We start from the raw sequence: 16063 nt of genomic DNA, 5'->3' as shown, positions 1-16063 counted from the left end.
GATGGCAGCAGGGTCGGGTGGGAGTGGGGGCTTTGGGGGGGGGCCCGGGGCAGGGACAGGAGGGGGTGGGGGGCCCGGTGGGAGTGGCCCAGGACCGGGGTCCACTGGAGGGCTCAGTAGCGGCGGAGAGCTGCACCCACGCACCGGGCGGTTGGTGAGCCTGTCGGCTTGCGGGCGTACTGCGCGGCGGCAGCAGCCGGGCCAGGAGTTTAACCATGGGCTCGTGTTGAGCCGGGAACCCCTTCGCGATGGACGCGTCTTTACGGTCCGCATCGACCGCAAGGTGCGGAGCTGAGGCTGTGGAACCGATACTGAGAGGTGGGAGGTGACCGCATCCAGGTACCAAGGACGGGCAGAAAGGGATCATGGGACAGAGACATTCTGTCGGTAGGAGAGACAAGGAAAGCTTGGGGACCACAGAAGACGGGCTAATAAGGAGCATGGCTGGGGACCAGACCTGGAACAATTTCTTGGGTGCTAAGGCTATAGAGACGTCAGGGATGTGATAGAAGGGAGCAAAGAGAGAACTGAAAGATGGATGAGGGGGATTCCTCAGGGAGATGGGGGTCTTTGTGATTTAGTAAGGAAGCATTAGAAATAGAAATGGAGAGAAAAGTCAGTCAGATGGAGTGGGAGAGCCTGAGAGAGCCAGCAATTAGAGTGATGGAAGAGGATGAGGGTCAAGGGAGGCATGTAAATTTGGGTAGTTGAGGGGCCAAAGAGACCAGGGAATTAAAGGAAGCCAGGAGATGAAGCCAGGGAATGTAGTGCCAGGTTGCTAGGGGACAGTGGTAAGAGTCTAGAGAATGACCTGTTGGCCTTGGCTTGATGAGTGTCTCCAAGAACACTGTCCATGAGATGGGAAGCAGGACATGTGGTGCCTGGGTGCCTGTGGAACGTGACACTGCTGCTGCCTCATCTTGAGCTTTTCTTTACTCCCACCCATTACAGGTTAACTCCTGGAGTGGCTCCATTGAAATTGGGGTGACAGCGTTGGACCCCAGTGTCCTGGATTTCCCAAGCAGTGCCACGGGGCTGAAGGGAGGCTCATGGGTAGTGTCGGGATGCTCGGTTCTACGAGATGGACGCTCTGTGCTGGAGGAATACGGGCAGGACCTGGACCAGCTCGGTGAAGGGGACCGAGTGGGCGTGGAACGCACGGTGGCCGGAGAGCTTCGGCTCTGGGTGAATGGGAGAGACTGCGGTGTGGCCGCCATGGGCTTGCCAAGTCGAGTCTGGGCTGTGGTGGACCTTTACGGCAAGTGCACCCAGATTACTGTGCTGCCTTCTGAGCCAGGCTTCAGCCCCCCTGCTCCCAGCCCTGTGCCTGCCCTTGAATCCTCTGTACCCCCTGAAGATTCTACCTTGGCTGATCAGGGGGCCTCTGGAGATGAAGGTGAGAATGCAGCTGAGATGGTGGTGGAGGGATGGGGGCTGAGGGCAAGGCTGAAGGAGAGGGGGTACAGTGACAGATGGTGGCCAGTGTTACTCAGACTCCCTAGTCATATGAGGGGGTAAGCAGGGCTCTCCTGGCTGTGGGTCCTGATACAGGGGCTAAAACCTTATTTCCCTTATTCCTACCTGGTCCTCAGCCTTCATGGTGTCCCCAGCGCAGGCCCAGCAGGCCCGGCCAGAGACGTTTCCTAACAGCCTTGAGTCACATAATGGTGAGGGCTTAAGGAGGTCCTGAGAAGGGGAATGGGAAAGGGCGGTGGCCAAGGGTGAGGTCTCTGGGGGTCCTTGGGAGGGAACACCTGAGATTGGTAGGGGTCACACCACATCAGTCGCTTCTCTCCTGTAGGCTTTGCCAGTATGGAGCTCTCCGAGGTGGTGAGCAATGCCATCCTGTCTGCCTACAATGGGGGCCTCCTGAATGTGAACCTGAGCTCCCCACCAGCAGGAGAGGCCTCAGGGTCTAGCTGCGCTGCCACCTCACCCATCCTCACTTCCAATGATGCCCTGCTGTTTCATGAGAAGTGTGGGACCCTCATAAAGCTCAGCAACAATAATAAGACTGCTGAGCGCCGCCGGCCCCTAGACGAATTCAACAATGGGGTCGTCATGACCAATCGCCCCCTCCGTGACAATGAGATGTTTGAGGTGTGTGAGGTCTTGGGGTCCAATTGGCTCCTTGTCCAGCTGAGGGTGAAGTGCCCTGTTCTTGATGCTGGGGAGGCTGGGGCCTGGTGGAGATGCCAAGATTGAGGCTCCTTTCTTTGTGTTCCCTCACCTCTCCCTGCTCTTACTCTCTCTGTTCTTGCTCTAACTCAAGATCCGCATCGACAAGCTTGTAGACAAGTGGTCAGGCTCCATTGAGATTGGTGTCACTACACACAATCCTAACAGCTTGGAATACCCAGCTACTATGACCAACCTTCAGTCAGGTACCAGCCTCAGATGGGATTTGGGGGGTTTGTGCCTGGGTGTTGCAGAGGGGAGAGAAGCCCATCCCCTAAGTAGAGTGCTCATCTTTACCCAGGCACCATCATGATGAGCGGCTGTGGGATCCTGACCAATGGCAAGGGTACTCGCCGGGAGTACTGTGAATTCAGCCTGGATGAGCTGCAGGTGAGCGTGGGCCAGGGCTGCCGGGAAACCACTGTGGGCATCCTATGTCCCTGCCCTGGCAAAACAACAAATCTGTTTCTCTTTTTCGGAAGATTCTTTCTAAGAGGGCAAGTTGCCTGACCACCAGGCATTCGTATTTTTGAGTCACCTGGATTTATTTCTTTTGTACCTCAATGTTTGAGGTGACAAATTCAGATAAGTTGGAGTGGGTTTTTTTACCCTCCAATCTCAAAAATAGAGAGTTCTGGTGTCCTAGTTGGTAAGGAGTTGCCCTGTCAACCCAAAGGCAGGTGAACGTAGGCATATTTGTTCATATTTGAACTACCTGTTCAAATCCACCAGCTGCTCTGTGGTGGGCAGTCTTCTCCCATGCAATTTACAGCCTTGAAAAATCTGGAAGGTCAGCTGTGAGTCGATTCCGATTCAGCAGTCGTGAGAGAGAGAGCATAATCTCTAAACTGAGTTTGTAAATTCAATAAAACTATGAAAGATTGAGTCCGTGAAGGCAAAAACTTGCCAGACAAGAAAAATGCAAATATTTTTCACTAATACAGGGTGGTCGAAAAACTTTTCTATGACAGCATGAAAAACTGGGCAATCCCTTTGAGTTCCATTTAATGGATTTCTAGTTGTGGGTTAGCACATGCTTACAGGATGGCTTTGTGGCTCAGTGCAGGCTCTTGACACATATTAAGCATCGTTCAGTCACTGTATAATTGCCATGCGCGGGAGCTGGGGACCCAGGCCTGCCGGCAGATGTTCCATTTTTGTCTGAGATGATGTGAACATTGGGAACGGTTTCCCTGTGGAACTGGTGGTGGGAATATTCCAGGACCCCTCTGATGCCATGGTCCACAGGGCACATCTGTACCCTGACTGTGGATGAATTCTATACCCATTCTTTTTCTCCTTTGAGCAGGAGGGTGACCACATTGGTCTCACGAGGAAGTCCAACTCTGCCCTGCACTTCTTCATTAACGGCATCGATCAGGGTGAGCCTGTGCTCTTAGAGTTCTGGGGCCCAGGGCTTCTAGGAGGCAGGTGGTGACTGTGCTCTGTGCCCCTTCTTCCTCTTCCCCTTAACGCTTCTCCCCTTCATCCTTGTGCCTTCCTTTCCAAAGGTGTGGCCACCCCATTGACACCCCCAGTGGTGTATGGTGTTGTGGACTTGTACGGGATGGCAGTGAAGGTGACCATCGTCCACAATAACAACCACAGTGATCGTCTGCGCCGAAACAATGCCATTCTGCGGGCACTGTCCCCCGAAGGGGCCCTCCGTCGTGCGGTTCCTGCTGCCCAGGCTGAGCCCGAGCGCCTCTTGTTCCACCCCAATTGCGGCCAGAAGGCTGCCATCACCCATGAGGGACGCACCGCCCTGAGGCCCCAGTATGACCCATGGGGTGGGGAGAAACTTACATAAGGGGCTCTACTGGGATCGTGGGGAGGAGTGAGAGAGTGGGAGGTTTTGGGGAGTCCTACGTAGAAGGGGTAATCTCCTGAAAGGCAGGATTGAGCTGGAGTGGTGGGGATTTGGCAGCCATCAGCGGGTGAAGCTTTAGGGTGCTCAGAGTGGAGATCTGAGTTCCCCTTTTCTCTTCCTTCAGTGCCACTGATGACTTTAATCATGGCGTGGTGCTGAGCAGCCGGGCCCTGCGGGATGGAGAGGTGTTCCAGGTACGCATCGACAAGATGGTGGACAAGTGGGCCGGCTCCATCGAGATTGGTGTCACCACTCACAACCCTGCCTACCTCCAGTTGCCTTCCACCATGACCAACCTGCGCTCCGGTGAGCTCACAAAGGGCATGGCCCCAGGAGGCAGCAGTAGCTGTGGCGTTGTCCTTCAGCATCTTGTTCACTTGCCGCACTTGTGACAACTCATTCATTGGCTGCTGACTAGTCTTTTTGGGTTTTTCTTTCCCCCTGCTTCGGCAACAAAGTCAATCTTACTGTGAAATAAAAAGCCAGCTGGCTTGTCAGTTCAGAACAGTGGGGTCAGGACTGCTCTTTGAAGGAGGTAGCCCTGCGTTCTCTCCCTCATAGCTGTCGCTCTGTATCCTCCTAGGGACCTGGATGATGACGGGGAATGGCGTGATGCACAATGGGACAACTATCCTGGATGAATATGGGCACAACCTGGACCGCCTCAAGGTGGGATCTTGGGTGTAGTGCCAGGCGGCCACAGTGGGCGCGGTTAGTAAGGTAGGGCTGGCATAGCCTCTGCTGCGGCCGGGACTCCGCCTGACTCCTCACTCCAGCACCCCCTTCTTCCAAGGCAGGGGACACGGTGGGTGTGGTGCGACGGGAGGACGGGACTCTCCACTTCTTTGTCAACGGAATGACCCAGGGCCCTGCTGCCTGGAACGTGCCCCCAGGTGTCTATGCTGTCGTTGATCTCTATGGTCAGGCAGCCCAGGCCACCATCGTGGATGACGTGGGTAAGGCCTGGGCTGGGCAGGGCCAGGGAGTTGTGGGGGCCTTGGAGACATCTCTAAGCCTGATGAGTGACATCCACTCTCAGAGGTGCCTCCTGTCCCTGAGCCGCTCCCTGAGGGAAACAACCAGGCCTCTCCTAGCTCTCCATCGTCAGGAGTGGGGGGCTCTGACCTGCGCTTCCATCAGCTGCACGGCAGCAACGCAGTCATCACCAACGGGGGCCGCACCGCACTCCGCCACAACTGCCGCAGCGAGTTCAATGATGCCATTGTTATTTCTAACCGGTCAGTGTCCGGCCCCTAATGTCCGCTCCTTCCTGCCCAGTGTCAGCTGCCCAGACAGGCCCTCTGACTGCCGCCCCATCCACTCACAGAGCCCTGCGTGATGGAGAGCTGTTTGAAATTGTAATTCAGAAAATGGTGGACCGTTGGTCAGGCTCCATTGAGGCTGGTGAGGGCCGTGTGTATACGTGTGTGTGTGTGTGTTCTGGGTTGAGACTGGGAGTTGCTGGAAGCTTGTGGTTGAGGGGTCGTCTCTGATTTCTGTCTCCGTCTCTCAGGAGTGACTGCTATTCGGCCTGAAGATCTTGAGTTCCCCAACACCATGACAGACATTGACTATGATACGTGGATGCTGAGGTTGGCTTGCCTGCTTTTGGAAGCATGTGGACTAGGCTGGGCATAGCTGCATAGGGTGAGGGAAGCACTGTTTGGAGCATCTGGTGGTCATGGGCAGCTGACCACACGGTTCTATTAGACCTCAGCCCTACAGTGGCTACAGTTCTGTTTGCTTATAGGCTAGTTCCCTCACTGGGGCAGAGGGGTGGTGTCTTAGGGACAAAGGAGGTAGAATTTGGTCTCAGCCCTAGAGTGAGACCCCAGCCAGAGGTCTTGAAGGCATACAGACAGACATCATCTGGCAGGTGGGGTGTGGGTGTGAAGCTAGGTGGCTGACCCCTCCTACCACCCCCAGCGGCACAGCTATCATGCAGGACGGGAACACAATGCGGAACAACTATGGCTGTGACCTGGATGCCTTGGGCACGGGGGCCCGCATTGGGATGATGCGGACTGCCAAGGGTGACCTCCACTACTTCATCAATGGCCAGGACCAGGGCGCCGCCTGCTCAGGCTTGCCTCTGGGTAAAGGTGACTACTTTGTGGCTTTCAACCAGCCCCCCAAAGCCTGCTTCAGCCCAGGCTAGCGGGCTTCTAACCCCTTCCTGTCCTACCCAGAGGTGTATGCGGTGGTGGATCTGTATGGCCAGTGCGTCCAAGTGTCTATCACCAATGCCACTGGCCCCATGGACAACAGCCTGGCGACTAGCAACACAGCCACTGAGAAGTCCTTCCCCCTGCACTCCCCAGGTTCTGCCCTTCTCAGAGGGCGGGTTGGGTTTGTCTGCTTGGGACTTATATCCAGGGTGGAGAAGCTGTGCGAAGACAGGCAGGCTGCATAGTGACGTGCTAAAGGGAGGGAGCAGTGCAGGCTGAGAAGTGACCGGTGGTGGGAGCCCATGTGCTTTCCTGGGGGCTGGGGCGACATAAGCAGAGTAGCTAAATTCTCTGTAGCTGTTATAGCAGATAGCCCCCATATGAGTAATTTTAACAACCAGATTTATTTTCTCATAATTTAGGAGGTTAGAAGTCCAGATTCAGAGCTTCTGAGAGAAGATTTTCTCTATCTCTGTTGGCCCAAGAGAAGAAACCTTTTCTCTGCTCTTGGGCAGCCTTCGTGTCGCTTGGCGTCTCTCCCCATGTCTCCTCCTCTGTTTGATTGTTTAATCTCTTTTATGTCCCACAAGAGATTAACTCAAAAAACATCCCTTAATAATCCTATTTTATTAACATAGCAAGACAATCCATTCTCAAGTGGTATTGTAATCACGGGCATACAGTTTGGTTCTCACAACACTTATTTTGGGGAACACTGGACACACCAGGCTAGAGAATGGGTGTTGTTCAAAAAGCACTTTCGGTAGGTCTGGAAGGAATAACGGAGAGAGAGGGTCCAGTGGCTGCTCTTTGCTTGTAGTCTCTGCTCTGTTTGAGGCAGTCTGTTGATTGGGGCCTGCTGGTGCCTCACACCATTTCCTCTGGTCCTTTTTTTCCATAGTGGCTGGCGTGGCTCACCGCTTCCACAGTACCTGTGGCAAGAACATCACCCTTGAGGAGGATGGCACACGTGCCGTGCGCACGACTGGCTATGCTCATGGCCTCGTCTTTAGCACCAAAGAGCTCAAGGCTGAAGAAGTCTTTGAGGTGAACTATGGACATGTGACAGATGTGAACAGACTGCCCTGACCTTTCTGCCCTCTCCGTCCCTCCTGATGCGCCTGCTCACCTCTCACAGGTGAAAGTAGAAGAGTTGGATGAGAAGTGGGCAGGCTCCCTCCGGCTGGGGCTGACCACACTACCTCCGGGGGAGATGGGGCCGGGGGCAGCCGGCGGCCCAGGGCTGCCTCCCTCCCTCCCAGAGCTCCGGACTAAGACTACATGGGTGGTATCCAGCTGTGAAGTGAGACGTGATGGGCAGCTCCAGAGGATGAACTATGGCCGCAACCTTGAAAGGCTGGGGGTAGCGTATCTCCCTCTGGGTACAGGGTGGGGGTAACCTTGCTAGGGAGAAGTAAGTGACTGAGCAAGTCACGGAGAATGTGTTCTTTTATCACCTTGGTCCCAGGTGGGGAGCTGTGTGGGCATCCGCCGGGGTGCAGATGACACAATGCACATCCTGGTAGATGGAGAGGATATGGGTCCTGCCGCCACTGGCATTGCCAAGGTAGAAAGACCATCTTTGGGTTCAGGATGTGAGGGGGAGGGCTTCAGCCAGCCTGACACCCCCCCCCCCATGCTGTGTGTCCACAGAACGTCTGGGCTGTGCTGGACCTCTACGGGCCGGTGCGGAGCGTGTCTATTGTCAGCTCCACGAGGCTGGAGGAGCCAGAAGGCACCCAGCCCCCTTCTCCCAGCTCAGACACTGGGAGCAGAAGTGAAGGCGAAGAGGATGAGGAGGGCGAGGAGCGTGGGCGAGGTGTAAGGAGATCAGGGATGGGTGGCGGTGGCTACAGGAGGCCAGATCTCTGTCTGTCTGACCCAGGATGTCTGCTGGACAGGCTCAGGCTCTGTAAAATCAAGGGCAGACTGAAAGGGATGTTAAAGCTCAGTCTCTCCATTCCAGGGCCAGAATCCAGTGCCGGTCATGCCCACAGCTCTCGAGTTCCTAGAAAACCATGGGAAGAACATCCTTTTATCCAATAGGAATCGTACAGCCACTCGGGTAGCCAGCTACAATCAGGGCATCGTGGTCATCAACCAGCCCCTGGTGCCTCAGCTGCTGGTCCAGGTGGGCCTTCTTTTTCCCCAGGTGACCCAGAGCTAGCTTTGCTGGAGAAAGGCAAAGGACTGAGGGGAAGTGGCAGGCAGACCCCTTGGGTGAAGTTTCTGGGCTTTGGTCAGCCCTAACAGTGACTGTGTGGATCGGTTGGCACAGAGTTCCCCACTGGAATGCTAAGGCCTGTGGGAACAGAAGCGATGGGGGAACCTGGAGTAGTCGAGGTGATGCTTACTATGTATGAGGGCACGGAAAGGGAGGGAGCCTTTTAGCGGTAGACTGAGGGATGTGTCATACCTTTGAGGGTGCTGCAGAGGCATCAGCAAGACTAAGGTCCAAAGAGAAGGAAACAGCTGAATGCGGTTTCTGGTAGCTCTGAGCGTGAGCAGAGGTAGCATGCCGGGCCACACAGGGAGATGCGGTGCCTCGTCCTGGTGGAGGAGGAGGAGCCCGTTTCTGTGGATTAGGCAGCCTCTTCCTGGGGGCCATGACTAGAGAACAGTTTCCCTCCCTCAGGTGCGGATAGACTTCCTGAACCGACAGTGGACATCTTCCCTTGTCCTGGGAGTCATCACTTGTCCACCGGAGAGACTCAACTTCCCTGCTTCTGCCTGTGCCCTCAAACGGGCAGCCTGGCTACTTCGGGGCCGTGGGGTCTTCCACAATGGTCTTAAGGTGAGGAAGGAGCTAGACAGGAGAGGGCAAGACCCCAAGTCAGGAGAGCCAGGACAAAAGGAGGGAAGGTGGACCCTTAGCTCTGGACGTAAGAGTGTAGGAACAGACCGTGAGCTTGGGTGGCAGAGTCTGCAGGGTAGTGTCCCGCTAATGCAGAGGCTGCGCCTCTTGTAGAGGTTCGGATCCACCAGCAGCTCCTGGGGAGACAGCTTACCATCTCTTCCCATGAGATGGACGGCCTCAGAAGGCCCGCTGCAGGGCCACTGTGGCTCAATTTGAGGCCAACAAGCTGAGGTTTTGAGCACACTGGGCCTGGGTGGGCAAAGATGTGATTGTCTTAGCTGCGTCGGCCTTAGACTGGCCCCCTCCTCCTGCCTGCTGCCGTGTGGGGACCAGAAGGAACTGAAGTGACTGGTGCTGCAGCTGCCAGTGGGTAGAAGGCCAGTCTCTGGAAGACAGCAGGTCTCTCCTTCCAGATCTGTGAGAAGTTTGGACCAAATCTGGACTCGTGTCCAGAAGGCACCATCCTGGGACTGCGGCTAGACGACTCAGGGGGGCTGCACCTCCACATCAATGGAGTAGACCAGGGAGTGGCTGTAGCGGATGTCCCTCAGCCCTGCCACGTGCTCGTGGACCTCTATGGGCAGTGTGAACAGGTCAGTAGCAATGTGAGAGTGCCTGGGACACTGGACCAAAGAGGAGCGGACTGTGGTCAGAGAAGGGTCAAAGCAGGCCTGGGCATGGCCTAAACTCTGCCTGACCACCCCTCTCTGCAGGTGACAGTCGTGAGCCCTGAAATAGGGACTGCCTGTGGCAAGGGTGCTGCCACCCAAGGGGACATGGAGAAAGCTGACATGGTGGACGGTGAGGCATTCTGAAGGGACCAGGCTCTGACACCTCTAGCCTGTTACCCTCATGCTTGTAGCTGCAGCGCCTGTGACCCGTTGCCCCTCTGCTCCTCTAGGTATCAAGGAGAGTGTGTGTTGGGGTCCCCCCCCAGCTGCCAGCCCTCTAAAGAGCTGCGAGTACCATGCTCTCTGTTCCCGTTTTCAAGAGTTGCTGCTGCTTCCTGGTGAGTCTCCAGACCCTGCCTATGTCTGCCTCATTCCAGTCAGTCCAGGGCCGTGCAAGGGTGCTGGAGGCCATTGGAAGGGGGCAGTGTTGGGACCTAGGATGGGAGCCAAAGACCAAAACCTATTGCTTACTCTCCCACAGAAGATTACTTCATGCCTCCACCCAAACGTAGCCTGTGCTACTGTGAGTCTTGCCGGAAGCTTCGAGGGGATGAGGCCCATAGGCGGCGAGGCGAGCCCCCACGAGAGTATGCACTGCCCTTCGGCTGGTGCAGGTTCAACCTCAGGTACTTGTGGGTATGGGCATGCACTCCCTTTGTTCTTTGCTCCCTTGAGAAAGGTCGGCCCCCTGTGGGTACCTGGAAGAAAACGTCTTGTCAGGCGTGACCTCGAATAGCCATTACTTTGCTCCATCTGTCCCCTCCCAGAGTGAATCCACGCCTGGAGGCTGGGACACTAAGCAAGAAGTGGCACATGGCTTACCACGGGAGCAGTGTTGGGGCCATCCGCAGGGTGCTAGACCGAGGAGAGCTGGGAGCAGGTAATGTGTAGCAGGATGAGGGAGTGGGCTAGCCCTGTGGGCCTGGGAGGAATGAATGGGGTTTCCTTGTGCAGCAGGCAGAAGGGGCTGGCTAGCCCTATGGGCCATGGGAGGAATGAATGGGGTTTCCCTGACCCAATTGTCCGCACAGGTACTGCTTCCATCCTGAGCTGCCGGCCCCTGAAGGGTGAGCCTGGGGTGGGATTTGAGGAGCCTGGTGAGAATTGTGCACCTCCCCGGGAGGAGCAGCCCCCTCCAGTGCTGCTGTCTCCCTCCCTTCAATATGCTGGGTCTGAGACCCTAGCATCCAAAGTGCAGTGAGTATGCGCTGGGGGGTGGGGAGTCGGGGGAAGGGTCAGACAGGAGGGAGTCCTGGGAACTGGGTCTCCATTATCTGCCCTTTCTTCGCCTTGGCCTTGCTCATTTCCTCAGCCTCCCGAATGTTACTTCTCTCATTTATTTAATAACTAGCAATTATTTTATGCCACTTCAGTGAACTGAGGAAGAACACTCATTGGAAGAGTTTCTGTGTTCTCTCTCTAGAATGTGTATGTATTTTTAAAGTAGGAAAGAGTGGAGTGAAGCAATGTAGCAGTGCAGGGGTGGGGAGGATGCATAGGGCAGTCAGTGCAGCAGCAGAGAAGTTGAGATTTCCGCAGACATTCAAGTCTTTGGGCCAGACAGAAGCAGGGAAGTGGACCCTCTCCAGGGGCAGGTGCTGACTCCCAGGACCAGGAACAAACCACTGGTAGACACACTGGTACTGGGAGAACCACTAGGTAGAGAAAATAGTTAATATCTGATGTCGGAGTATTTTCTGGGAAAAGAACCCTTCAAGCCAAGTGGGTTGAAGAGAAAGGGGCCAGATGTCTCTCTCTCCTCTCTTGCCTGATAGATTCCGAGACCCCAAATCCCAGAGGACGCACCAGGCCCAGGTGGCATTCCAAGTGTGTGTGCGCCCTGGCTCCTACACTCCGGGGCCCCCCTCGGCAGCCCTCCAAGAGCCTCCAGACCTCCACTTCAGTCCTGCAGAACTGGAATGGGTAACCAAGGAGAAGGGAGCCACTCTCCTCTACGCACTGCTGGTACGGGTGGAATGAGGGCCCGGCCTCCTCGTGACAAGCACAGCTGGGCCCTGGCCCATGGACTATGCCCGTGACAGCTGCCTCCACCTCATTCCAGTGCCCGGCATGTGCGGGTGCTGTCTTAGCAGATGTGCAGGACATATGGGCAGGTTCAGTTAGCAGCACATCTCCATGGTCAAGGGGCACGGATCAGCCCCTCAATGTGAGGTCTGTGGGGAGTCCAGCTCCTGGGTACCCTTCTCCATGCACTGATTTGGGGAACAAGAACCTCTACGGCACCTCTTCCCATATCACTTAATTTATTTCCGTTTTGGTTTTGTTACTTTTTTTTTTTTCCTGGTTACTGTGAATCCCAGAGGAATCTCTCCCTGTGTCCCACATAAAGCTGCTTTTTCCAGGGGCCACTAGGCGGGAGTGGGTAAGGGCGGACGAGGTAGGTCGGCCCCTGTAAAGTTGTTAGGACTCTGATTTCTAAGGAGCCAATAAACACGGTCTCTGAGCAGCGCCTCCGCCTCAGTCCTGCATGCCCCGTGGGCCCGTCTGGAGGGGTGGTGGCGTCCGCAGGCTCCGCGGGTTCACGCTCCGTGGCCCGGGCTTCCGGCAAGGCTCCGCGGGCTCGGGGTTTCCACAGGTTAGGGCCCTCGCCCCGACTCCCCGCAGCCCATCACCTGCATCCCGCCGGATCCTGCCTGCCAGGGCACTTGACCCCGGAAGTAGACTCCCCTGCCGGATGTGACGGTAGCGACCGAGGCGTGCTGGAGGCCGCGGAGCACGGAGCCCGGGCGGGTAGGGAGGGGTGTCGCTTGGGCTGCCAAGGACGGGGCGGGAGCGTGGAGGGAAGCCCCCCCAACTGGGCCGCGCGTCACCGGGTCCACGCGCCAGGGCGGCGGCCGGGACAATCCGCTGAGCGCCCGCCTCCCCCAGATCCCCTCCCAGGTCGCAGCCGTCAGTGACAGCCGGGCGCCCACGGCCCGAGCGTCCCCGGAGGCACCATGCCCGCGCTGCTGGAGCGCCCCAAGCTCTCCAACGCCATGGCCAGAGCGCTGCACCGGCACATCATGATGGAGCGGGAGCGCAAACGACAGGGTGAGCTGAGGCTCCGCATGCTGGTGTGTGGGGACCGGCGTGCGGGGACCGAGGCGACCCACCCACGCGCGCACTGGGGCGCTGGGTCTGAGCTCCACAACTCAAGCGGGAAAGGGCTGCGGAGAGTGCCGGCGACAGCATCCAATGGCGGGGATGGGGGAAGCTGCCCCCCCACGAGGGGACAGCCATGTTTCTGTTGTCTTCAGTGTTTTCACTTTCTCCAGTTTTAACCACCCTGCCACTTCTCCCCCTTCCTCCAGAGGAAGAAGAGGTGGACAAGATGATGGAACAGAAGATGAAGGAAGAGCAAGAGAGGAGGAAGAAAAAGGAGATGGAAGAGAGAATGTCACTAGAGGAAACTAAGGAACAAGTACGGAGCCACTCAACCCCTTCCAGCTGGCTGTGCCCGGAACCTGCTGCCTTCTTCATCTCTGTCCTCCACTTGCAGATTCTCAAGTTGCAGGAGAAGCTTTTGGCCCTTCAGGAGGAGAAGCATCAGCTCTTCCTACAACTCAAGAAAGTCTTACATGAGGAGGAAAAACGGAGGCGGAAAGAGCAGAGGTGAGTTTTGAATGCTAACGTTTTGAGGAAAATCAAATTGTGATCTGGTACCAAAGGCTTGTGTTTAATGGCAAGATTGGGCAGCTAGCTGTGGGGGGCTTTGACCTGCCTTCCTTTCACTCCAGTGATCTGACCACCCTGACATCAGCTGCCTACCAGCAGAGCCTGACTGTTCACACAGGAACACACCTCCTAAGCATGCAGGGTGAGAAAAAGTGGGTGGACATGCATCACTCCCCCAAGAGTTGGCAGCCTTCCACTGTAAAGTCTTCATCCTTTTCTAGGAAGCCCTGGAGGACACAGTCGCCCTGGAACCCTCATGGCAGCTGACAGAGCTAAACAGATGTTTGGACCTCAAGTGCTAACTGTGAGTAGCTTTTTTTCCCTATTTTCTCCACTCAGACCTTGTCTACTATTAAAATCATTAAGTATTGTAGATTATTTAGTCACACATTTGATACCAGCAGTCAAGAGACTATATATCACTTGCAAGTTTGTTAGAGCTCTAATGTTCTGAAGAACAGTGTTGGTTTAAATTAGGGGGTAGGCAGGGAGAAAAGTCTAACAGTGAGTGACTGGAAACACAAAGTCTGTAAACTTTCATTAAATTCAATTTAAAAAAAGAGGGGGAAAGACTATGCCATTTTAATGGTGTGCCTAGTTCAAGCCAGTCTTTCTAGTCACCGGCTGTGCATCTTAAGAGCAGGAGTGACATCAGGATACTAGAATTGATGCATTTGAGTGGTAGTGTTGGAGAGGAATGCTGAGTATCCCATGTACTGCTAAAAGAACAGATACAGAACCAGTGTCTCTGAGAGGCAAGGATGGTGAGACTTCATCTCACATTTTGGGCATTTTAGGGAAAAGAGACATACTTACAAAGACGACCCTGCAACAAGATAAGATTGATATTTGGTGACAACAGGCTCAAGTGTGTCCGGGATAAGACAGTGCAGGATAGGACAAGGTTCAGGTCTGCTGTTCATAGGCTCAATTTGATGGCACATAACCATAGGGGACACAGGGTCAGCTTTCAAGGAATTGATAGGCAGCAAGTTCTCTCTCCTTAGACACGGCACTACGTGGGCTCAGCAGCAGCTTTTCCTGGGACTCCCGAGCACGGGCAATTCCAAGGCAGCCCAGGAAGTGCCTATGGCACTGCTCAGCCACCACCTCACTACGGGCCCACACAACCAGCCTATAGTCCTAGTCAACAGCTCAGAGGTGAGCTGGTGGGATAAGAGGGAGTAGACTTGGAATCTGGGGTTTGGCCCAGAGGAAAGTAAAGTTATAAACATAGGTTGCAATAGTTCTACTTGCCTTTCTCAGCACCTTCAGCCTTTCCGGCAGTGCAGTACCTGTCTCAGCCACAGCCACAGCCCTATCCCGTGCACAGCCACTTTCAGCCCACCCAGACAGGTGATGACACCCCCCACTTGGGAGCCCTTAACTCTCAAGGGTCCTCCTTGTCCTAGTCTCTTGCTCATTGCATAAACACGTTTTCCTCTTCCAGGGTTTCTCCAGCCTGGCAGTGCCTTATCCTTGCAAAAGCAGATGGAACATGCTAACCAGCAGACTGGGTTCTCTGACTCAGTAAGTGTGGCCCCATGGGACGCCGGGGTAAGGACCAAAGGAACTTCATCTGCCTCAGGCCCCAATTCTGTTCTCTTCTAGTCCTCCTTGCGCCCCATGCACCCCCAAGCTCTGCATCCAGCCCCAGGACTCCTCGCCTCCCCTCAGCTCCCTGTGCAAATGCAGCCAGCAGGAAAGGTAAGGATGATCATCAGAAAAAGCTATCTGTACTACAAAGATTGGATTGGGTAGGACTGGTGATGGCACCCCCACCCCTACCCCTTTGGTTTCCCTTCCTTCCTGGGAGCAAGGGTATTAAAATCTAAGGGACAGCACACACTAATAAGAGCCCCTGTTGTCATTACCACTGCTAGTCGGGCTTTGCCGCTACCAGCCAGCCTGGCCCTCGACTTCCTTTCATCCAGCACAGCCAGAACCCACGTTTCTACCACAAGTGACATCAGATTTTATCATCAACCTCCACCACGGGTGAGGGTTCCTTATCTGTGTGTCCCAGACCAATAAAATCTGCCACTGTCCAGCTTGCCGTTTGTGTTGCTTCCAACCAGAATGTATGGAATTGGGTCAGGGCTGCCTTAATGTAGAGGGGCAGCTGGCTGGTAGGTCCAGAGCAAGTCTTTGGGACAGTGGTTTGCAATTAGTTCTGTGGCAGTCAAGTGATTTCTGGCTTCTGCAAAAAAAAAATTATTGAACTCAAATTCCCCAAGAAGCAGAGTTGGGAGCTTCATATTAAACTTGTTTTATTCAGGTTTGATTTTAACAAATGTGTCGGGGAGAGGGCCCACAGGAAAGGGTGAAGCCCATGGGGGCAGGGCCCTCCCAGATGCCTGAGGAAGGGGCAGGTCCCCTCCCCTCTCCTCCTCTTCCCTCCCCATTTCAAGGGGTTTAGGGAGAGATATAGGCAGGGGAGGGGGCTGGTCCCCAGTCTGTGGGGGTGGTTCGGGCAGGAGAGGACTACAGATAAGAGGACCAGATCAGGGATAAATGGGGAAGGATAGAGGACCATTTGCCAGAATCCATAGCGTTCTGATTCCAGATTGAATTAAAAAACAAACTAAACCACAAGCAGCACCCTCCCCATCTCCCCCACCTGGGCTGTAGTGTGAGGGGAGAA

At 55.2% G+C, this 16063-nt stretch overlaps 2 protein-coding genes across 3 annotated transcripts; both read left to right on the top strand.

Moving 5' to 3' along the window:
* NEURL4 (neuralized E3 ubiquitin protein ligase 4) lies at positions 1–11724 on the top strand. 2 transcript variants are annotated; one of them, XM_006899111.1, is made up of 29 exons: positions 1–283; positions 952–1396; positions 1593–1667; positions 1802–2100; positions 2273–2384; positions 2480–2568; positions 3488–3560; positions 3690–3954; positions 4173–4354; positions 4632–4717; positions 4842–5004; positions 5088–5286; positions 5376–5452; positions 5562–5640; positions 5975–6144; positions 6238–6369; positions 7118–7263; positions 7355–7579; positions 7685–7783; positions 7870–8037; positions 8183–8347; positions 8852–9010; positions 9487–9666; positions 9787–9874; positions 9975–10082; positions 10226–10370; positions 10512–10624; positions 10776–10941; positions 11520–11724. In XM_006899111.1, exons 1-29 carry the CDS (start codon positions 2–4, stop codon positions 11722–11724), a joined length of 4695 nt encoding a protein of 1564 aa, XP_006899173.1. In that variant the 5' UTR covers position 1. The 2 variants fall into 2 exon arrangements, with proteins under 2 accessions (XP_006899173.1, XP_006899172.1); XM_006899110.1 differs by having other exon boundaries at positions 5975–6150.
* Positions 11725–12633: 909 nt separating this feature from the next.
* On the top strand, positions 12634–15465 carry GPS2 (G protein pathway suppressor 2). The gene is made up of 10 exons (XM_006899109.1): positions 12634–12795; positions 13056–13165; positions 13244–13356; positions 13482–13561; positions 13641–13723; positions 14427–14580; positions 14686–14775; positions 14870–14949; positions 15031–15126; positions 15303–15465. Exons 1-10 carry the CDS (start codon positions 12702–12704, stop codon positions 15384–15386), a joined length of 984 nt encoding a protein of 327 aa, XP_006899171.1. The 5' UTR covers positions 12634–12701; the 3' UTR covers positions 15387–15465.
* Positions 15466–16063: the final 598 nt, after the last annotated feature.

Source organism: Elephantulus edwardii, unplaced genomic scaffold, assembly GCF_000299155.1.
Source record: "Elephantulus edwardii isolate Elephantulus edwardi_28Jun2011 unplaced genomic scaffold, EleEdw1.0 scaffold00246, whole genome shotgun sequence".
Classification (NCBI taxonomy): domain Eukaryota; kingdom Metazoa; phylum Chordata; class Mammalia; order Macroscelidea; family Macroscelididae; genus Elephantulus; species Elephantulus edwardii.
Note: the sequence above shows the minus strand (reverse complement) of the source record. Positions and strands in the feature narration are given on the sequence as shown.

Coding starts and splice junctions, on each gene's coding strand:
- NEURL4 (XM_006899110.1), top strand. CDS start 2: ATGGCAGCAGGGTCGGGTGGGAGTGGGGGCTTTGGGGGGGGGCCCGGG. Junction 1,397..1,592: donor GGGGGCCTCTGGAGATGAAG/GTGAGAATGCAG, acceptor CCTGGTCCTCAG/CCTTCATGGTGTCCCCAGCG. Junction 10,083..10,225: donor AGAGTTGCTGCTGCTTCCTG/GTGAGTCTCCAG, acceptor ACTCTCCCACAG/AAGATTACTTCATGCCTCCA.
- GPS2 (XM_006899109.1), top strand. CDS start 12,702: ATGCCCGCGCTGCTGGAGCGCCCCAAGCTCTCCAACGCCATGGCCAGA. Junction 13,166..13,243: donor TAGAGGAAACTAAGGAACAA/GTACGGAGCCAC, acceptor CTCCACTTGCAG/ATTCTCAAGTTGCAGGAGAA. Junction 14,950..15,030: donor AGACTGGGTTCTCTGACTCA/GTAAGTGTGGCC, acceptor GTTCTCTTCTAG/TCCTCCTTGCGCCCCATGCA.